The following is a 7,695-nucleotide window of genomic DNA, read 5'->3' on the forward strand; positions in this document are numbered from 1 at the left end:
GAAGAGACTGAATTATTTTAAAGCAAGATCTGCATATTCTGAGGCAGGAGGTTCAAAGGCACTCAGAGGAGTGTCAGCCTACCAGCAGACAATCAGCAGTGCAGCTGGCAGGGCTCCGGCATCTTTATCAAGAGCTCACTGGCAGAAGAATAAGGTGTTCTGCCTAACAAGTGCTTTGAAAGCAAAACCAGTCTTGCTTTGAGCTCTCTATCAAAAGCCACAAAAGGACTGGCATAAAATTTCCTGTCAAGCCCAGGGTGACCCAGGGGTAGCAAAGCCTGGACATGGTAGGTGAAGGGAAGGGAATGCTGTAAAACCGGTGCAAGCCATAGGTTGGTACACGTCGTCTATAGTTTCTCTACACTTGTATGAAACCCTTACATCGAGTAATCTGGGAGAAAATAGACAATCATTGCTGCTAGTGTTTGCAAACAATGCTTAATGTGACAAATAATGACTAAGTGGGGTTGCCTTGATGGTAAAATAAACTGTGCTTACTTAATCCATGCTTTAGAGATTTTTTTTTTTAATTTTGTAGGAATAGGAATTTTTTAAAGCTCTGTAAAACATAAAATCTATATTAAGAACAGTGCCCCTGAGAAGAATTTAGGGATGGAAAGCAAATGTTTTGTATCTAGAACAATATGGTGCTTAAGACAGCAGATGTGATCCCTGGATGTATATACAGGAAAGGCATTATGTCCTTCATAGCATCTGGGGTCATTTCCACAACACTTACAAGCTTTCATACCTTGTTCTTTACTCAGATTTGAAATGAGAGACTGCCAGGTTGGAGACTGTTCAGAAATGGGTTACAAGAATGAAAGGAAATCTGTGCTACACAACTGAAGACCAAAACCACTGTACTCGCCAGAGAGAAGTTATAAGCTGACTTGACACTCTGTAAGCACAGACGAGGAAGATTTTGATGATAAAGTAGTAGGATGCTGGAAGCAAAGGATGAGAAAGGAAGTTTATTGAATTTTCTCAATGACATAAACATGATTTTCATGAAATGAAAGTTTTAAAACGTAGTGATTATATCAGAACAAAAAAAAGTCAGGTCTATAGTCTGTAAAATTGAATGCTTAGTAACTTTTCATGAATTATGTATTTCTTACTAAAGGATTATCAAACCTGCACAGACTTCAGCATTTCCTCCAAGAAGGTTATGGAATTATGTCACATGATGTACTTAATTTTTTTTTTGGTCCTGCTGAATTCTTTGGATTGAATACATCCAAAACCTGAATTAATTAGTACTCAGAAATACATAGTGCATAGAAGGAAATGAATGACAACTTTTCTTGCCACCACTCCACCATTCCAAAGTATTTACAATCCTGTGTTTAATTTACTCTAAAAAAAAAAAGCCCAAAATTATTTAGCTTGTAGTACAGCCAAATTTTATTGGATTTATTGGTCCAGAGCTTCTAAATGTAATCTTAAAATCATATGCCAAATTTCCTGTAGCTGGTGATAGGTCTCCCACAGGAATGAGTTTCAAGTTACTTGCCAGCATCTGTACCAAAGTATTTCTTTTTGAAACATAGGTAGGGCCACAGTCTGTTACTTCATTCTAAAAAGAGGTTGCAGGAGCAAGGGAAAGCAGAGTATTTGATTAGCACTCTGAAATTTACCACTGCTTGAGGAAGTATTTTGCATATATAAAAGTGATCATATACTCTATCACAGTTATTCAGGTCAAAGACTGAACAGTCCCACAGGAGCAACAGCAGGCTTTTGATTTGAGAGGAAATCCTTATCTTAGTTGAGGAGAAAGAGAAATGTTGTAATGTGATCCAGTTTTGACCAAGATCTGAATGTTAAGAGGTTTTAATACTGGTAACGGCCAAGTACCTTCAGTTACCTTACAGTGCACACTGCAGCATTAAACATGAGTATGCAAAGATCTGGCAAAAGCTCCCTAAGCTATTGATACCTGGTTCCCCACTCTAAGCATATTCCAGCCCACTGATAGCAGAAATGGTCAGCATGCATTCCTGCCACAGCTAAAGATCACCTAACCATATAATACTGCCTACAGCTTAGCTGTCAATATTTGTATTTCATCAGAAAGGCATTTCGTCTGATCATAATGCTTCCAAGGACTACAAAGTTCCGGGTTCAATCTTTTACCCAGGTCAGTGCTCTACAGAATCAAACATTTTCTGCCATTGCCAGCTGGTGAAATTTCAGTGATTTCTTCAGAAATTTCAACATAACTGCATTTGAGTTGAGTAAGCTTTTTTTCCCAGACTTGAATTGCTCAACATAAAGGCACCATAAAATATTTTCTCTCAGATTCCACATAAAGCACTTGCAGAGTTCTTCTAGAGACTTGGAGCTCTTTGGAAGGCAAGCATTCCACAATGGTAAGTCAAAGGTTTAGATTTTTTTTTTTTTTTTAAATGAAGATACAGATAGCTATTTGCTTTAAAACTGCAAAAGAAGGATATTTAAGAGAATCACCTAGTTACACATTTTTAAGTGTGGATATATTCTATTAAAAAACTGCAAGATGCAAAGAAAGTAAGACACCTTTGTGAAGATTACTGTGAATTTTGTTCTTTGTTTTGTAATTCTTTACAAGAAACTGTACACATATATCTCTTTGTCTTTCACTTGCTGTTATCCTTTTCTCAGAAATGTTTGTGAAAATACTCAGAATTTTGTAAACATTTAGGACTGTGCTTTCAAAACCTATAGATGTGAAATACAGTTTAAAATATAGTCCCTTTACAATTAAAAGTATAATACGCAGTGTATTTTGTCTGCATTTCTCTTTTGATCTATCAAGTTGCGTCCTGTTTCAGCTCTTCAAGCCTCCAAATGCGTTTGCAGAATCTGAATCAACAGTTAGGTAATGCTAAATAGATAGACAAAGCCCTATGGCCCAGTTTTCCTCTAATTTGTGCTCACGTAATCCCCAAAGGTACAGACATCAATTACTACCTTTGATGAGAGTCTCAGGAATGGCATAAGTTTTACAGAAGAGGCAGTAGTTTCTGCAACATATGTAGATTCATAAACAAAGGGAGAAATTATCATCTACTTCTTTCTCTGCCTAAGCTTTCCTGAGGGCTTGTCTATACTCAGGCAAGACCTAGTTGAACAAAATGATCTGGTGTCTCATTCCACATTAATTCACCCACTTTCAAAGGCCATTAAATCCAGTTTGGAAGATTCTGTTCCTCAAGACGGCTGGTGGCATCCCCTTTCTAAGAGAGTGAACAAGAAAAAAAAGAAAAAAAAGATTCCTTGAAGCGCCTTGCTCACAGACCGCCCAGAACAACCCAACTCTGATGTTTAACTAAGAGCCCTTGGCATCAGTGTAACAGTAATAATCTCTGCCATTTCTAGTAAAGGATACTGTTTCTGCCAGTGCTTTCTTACCTGTTTGACATCTTCTGTGCTCAGCCTAATTACATTTAGGCTGGGCCCTTTGCTGCTAACTGTCTGTTGCTTAGCTGGCATATCCTTTGGTTGTTACAGCGTAAGGCCAGTTCAGACAGCGATTAGACACCACAGACTTCCCTTTCTGTTTGGATTCAGTGGAAGGTCCAGAAGTTTGGTCTTTAGACAGAGGAGCATGCCCAAGTTCATCTGACTGGCATTTCTAGGAATAGCAAGATAAGGACAAATGTTGTAGCAAATAAAGGATAAAACATTCACAGAAGACAGGCCAGCACAAAAGGAGGATTTTAGTCTTTTCTATAAAGACATGGGTGACAGCAGTAAGACCTCTGATAGAACTGGCCTGTGCTGTTGCAAACACCTGAACCAGTTTGGAGGAAAGCTACTGTTTTCCTCCTCAAGATGGGTGGCTAATATACAGCAAGCAGTATCCCAAGCATGCTGAGATCCCCTGTGGGAAGCTATGACTCCCTGAGCTCACAAAGCCCCGGATAGCTGCACAGCACAGATAGCCCCACAGATCTATGCCAAATGCACGTGGAGCCTCAGCAGAGAGCAGCTGCAATGTTACATCCTACAGCTTCCTACAGAACAGGAGTTGCTTAGACAATTTTCGTTTGGCCAGGCACCACAGAATAGCACAGTTTAAGAGCTTCAGTCTTTCTTCTTAACTTCTCATTCTGGCTATGGTCCTTAGCATGGCATCTGGTTCTATTCTACCCCAAAGCCTCAGGAACTCCAAATCACACAACCACTATGGAAATTAAGCGTTACACCCTTCCCAGACCACTCCATGGACCCTCCCTCTCCCTTTCAGTACACAATAAATGTCCCTCAGCCCTGTAAGAAAGCAGCACATCAAGGATTAAAATAGCAAGTGTTTTCCACAGCAGACAGAGGAGATTCCCCTTGGCTCACCATCTACCTAAGGTTCAGGACGTTTCAGTGTCTTTTGACGTTCATGATTCAAGTAACCCAAGGTAGACAGCAGAGGTGCCTAAAAACAAAGCCTCTCACTGCTATTTTAAACCCCGGTTTCAAGTAGCAACAGCCTCTGGAGTTCAGAGCCGTAACTTGGAAAGTTCTACTTATTTTGCAATCCTTTCATGTTAATCTGCAAGAGCTATCAAGAAAATGTAAATAACTTCCTCCACTGCTTCTCAGTCTCTGGCCATTCCTAAAATTTTGCCTTAAGTTATCCAGCTTAAGCAACCCATCAAAGTAACCCTGTGCTCTCTCACACTTCTCCAGTCCCTCTACCCCCGTATAACAGCCATTACAACGTTATGCAAGCTTTTTCAAAAAAGTCCTGGTTGCTCAGCAGGTCCCAGCAGACATCTCGGAAGAGCTCTTACAGGTGTTTAGCTGTTGCCACCACTGGGCAAAAGCTGTTGCCACCACTGGGCAAAAGGAAGGGTGTACTGTGAGGTGTCCAGACCTGTGTGTGCATGGTTTGACAAGATGGCTCATGTGCTGTTAAGCAGATTATACAGCACTGGAATTTTGCCCTGAGACACTAATTTGTGTCTCTCGTCTCTACCCAGCCACCTATTTCAAAAAAATTACTGGAATATAATTAGCTCTGAGATCTCCACTCCACTGCCAAATTTGGAGAAATTGCTGTACCTAAAAGTGAAGCAACGGGATACTATACAGGCAGTGGTTTGCTGGAGAAATAGCTAAATCTGACTCAAAGGCAATAAATAAAGCACTAATAAGAGTCTGACAGGACTTTCAAGTGTATAATACTGTTGAAGCTTTTTGTGATTTCTAGAGATTGGACTTCGGCAGGGAGTGATGCTGCTGACGTATTTGTGTCATATTGTTTTGTCTCTTCCCACCTAAAGGAAAAAGTCATCAATGCAGTGAAATATCTAGAGTGCCCTTTTCCAACATTTTCATGTACGCATAAGGTTATTTCTAATTTTTGATTCAGGTTCAGTGACTTAGCTTTTGAAAACAAAGATAATCAAAGTGGAATTAAATTCATGCCATGGGCTCTGTGTCTCTTTTACAGAAGAGCTTTCTGGCTTTCCTTGTTGCAATGGGCATCGTAGTGACACTGGGTGATGCATACTGCTTCTCTAAAATGAACAAGCCAGGGGAGGCTGACAAAGGTAAGGTCCTCTCACTTGACTGTTCTGTGGCAGCTTGGTTCTATGTGGAGCTGCCAGGAAGGGCTCAAAACACAAGGGAGGGGGGAAGATATCAGAAAGACATGAATAGGAGGTTCCAGCACCAAGTTTCCAAAAGTAGGGAAAAACAAAGTCTTCCTCTGGACTGGGTATGGTGGCAGCAATATTATTGCTATTGGTGGTGGGTTGCTATTGCTATTCCGGCACGTGGAGCTGATGCTGGAGTTGGGAGTAGTTCTGAATAAAGTGTGTTGCCAGTGGCAGACCTGGCTGTTTGGTTGCTCACTTTCACCCCAGATCTGTCACACTGAAACTGTCCCTAACAAGTGAAGAAGAAACAAGTCCAGGCTCTCAAAATAGTCCAGGTAATAACCTGGAGAACAAAATGACTTCTACTTTACTATTGCCAAGAAAAACATTTTCAGAAAACTGGCAGTCACTTTTAAACTTTTCAGCCTTTATGTGGAGACTTAAAGAACATGTTCTCTTTTGCTGTTCTCCTATGCAGGCTGTATCCTGGATGGAAAACTATACCCCTTTGGAGAGATCGCGAGGACAGATAATTGCTTCAGATGCAGCTGCAGCCGAGATCAAATGCGTTGCTGCTCCCTGTAAGTTTGAACTTCTTGGTAGCATCATCGCACATAGGAAGACCACAGCTTTCCATTTGCTGGGAATAAATGAGTTTCTAAGGGCACAAGAGAGCCTTTCCTCACCCTTGTCACAGAGCTAGGGCAAGCCACATATAGCTCTTGATCATTTGGATCCTTGGCTGTGTTTACCTTAGCTCACTTTCTGCTGACTGGGAGTGGACACAGGCCCTTCCAGACACATCCAGTTGGTGCTTGCCTTTAATTTTCAGCAACCTGTGAACCCCTCTGACACTTCAGTTAAGTCTTTCCTTAGCAGGGAAAGTGGGGGTAGGAAGGAATTCATTCCACAAGGGACTTAAATGAAGCTCCTCTAAAGGGCTTATGATGATCTGAATCCATTTCCAGAGATGCTTTTCTCCAGTGAACGTGCTGACCCTAGAGTGACAAGGCTCTGCTCTGAAGTATCTATCTCCAATATCCTCCTTTCCTCTTATCCAACCTTCTCAAAGGGCCAAAATAGCTTGATTATTATCATCGCCTTTGCTCAGGTGACACTCAATCTGTCAGGAAACATCTAGCACATTCTAAGCAAACTGGCAATAATGAAAAAATAACGGAGAAGAGACAAAACATGCCGAGACTATGTTTATGTCACACCGTAGAGTGCTATGCCAGAAATCCCTATGGTAGCACTGAGCATACTGGTGCATCTACACAGTGCAGTGCAGCAAGGCATCATTTGAGGCCCTGGAAGCTGTAGCTGTGTGGCACTCAAGCTAGCTTGGCTGGTCTTAGCCATAGTTTCAGAGGTATCTCACTCAGCACTAGTTCAAGCTATAATCACTGAACCACTGAAGTATTGAATCTTCTATTGCTCTCAGTCTAACATTTGCTTTCTCTTTGCCAATGGCAGCTTTCATACTCCTACTGGTTATGACAAAGAGAACTGTAAAGTCATTTTCAACAAGAAAAGCTGTGACTATGACGTGGTGCAGAAGAGTGACCCCTCAAAGGAGTGCGTTGTCTATTCTCGTGTGGGCTAACAACCCACCTGCTCCGAACCTCTCTGCCCTGTGGAATTCCTCCCCTTCCTACAGATGCTTTGCCATCATAGAGAAGCTCGAAGACACGGGAGATCTTGTAAGAGAGAGTACTTCAGCAGCTCACTTCTAATCTCCTAATTGTTCTAGTTCAGTATACAAGATGCATAATCAGATACAATGTCTCATTTCTGTCACTACTTGCATTGGTATGACTGAACTTTTTTGAATACAATAAATCCTGATGAAACATCCAGAAATGCTTCATAATGATGGTTCTTTTTATATAATAACACTGGGCAATGTCACCTTCTTTGAAGGAGGAACACAGTCACCTCACTACTCCAATATGCCGTGCACCAGTGCCCTGGCACAAGCCACTCTCACGCTTTGTAGGTTCTGTTCTAGCCAAGGGTCAGAGCAGGCATTTTAGCTCACCAGATGCCAAAATCCGTTATCATTTGGAAGGGATGCACTGTTTGGGACATGCTGTACAATGGCTCCTACTCA

The 7,695-nt window shown here is 41.4% G+C and overlaps 1 protein-coding gene across 2 annotated transcripts; it reads left to right on the forward strand.

The window, feature by feature from the left end:
• The first annotated feature begins 2,287 nt into the window (after positions 1 to 2,287).
• Positions 2,288 to 7,445, forward strand: LOC143160350 (beta-microseminoprotein-like). 2 transcript variants are annotated; one of them, XM_076338072.1, is made up of 4 exons: positions 2,288 to 2,375; positions 5,435 to 5,534; positions 6,061 to 6,163; positions 7,059 to 7,445. In XM_076338072.1, the coding sequence occupies exons 1-4, from the start codon at positions 2,373 to 2,375 to the stop codon at positions 7,186 to 7,188; spliced, it is 336 nt and encodes a 111-aa protein (XP_076194187.1). In that variant the 5' UTR covers positions 2,288 to 2,372; the 3' UTR covers positions 7,189 to 7,445. The 2 variants fall into 2 exon arrangements, with proteins under 2 accessions (XP_076194187.1, XP_076194186.1); XM_076338071.1 differs by lacking the exon at positions 2,288 to 2,375 and having other exon boundaries at positions 5,411 to 5,534.
• The last annotated feature ends 250 nt before the right edge of the window (positions 7,446 to 7,695 follow it).

Source organism: Aptenodytes patagonicus, chromosome 5 (assembly GCF_965638725.1).
Source record: "Aptenodytes patagonicus chromosome 5, bAptPat1.pri.cur, whole genome shotgun sequence".
Taxonomy (NCBI): Eukaryota; Metazoa; Chordata; class Aves; order Sphenisciformes; family Spheniscidae; genus Aptenodytes; species Aptenodytes patagonicus.

Excerpts from the sequence above, each read along its gene's own strand:
- LOC143160350 (XM_076338071.1), top strand. The coding sequence starts at position 5,411 with ATGGGCTCTGTGTCTCTTTTACAGAAGAGCTTTCTGGCTTTCCTTGTT. Across the intron at positions 5,535-6,060 it reads GCCAGGGGAGGCTGACAAAG|GCTGTATCCTGGATGGAAAA; the intron begins GTAAGGTCCTCT and ends TCTCCTATGCAG. Across the intron at positions 6,164-7,058 it reads CAAATGCGTTGCTGCTCCCT|CTTTCATACTCCTACTGGTT; the intron begins GTAAGTTTGAAC and ends TGCCAATGGCAG.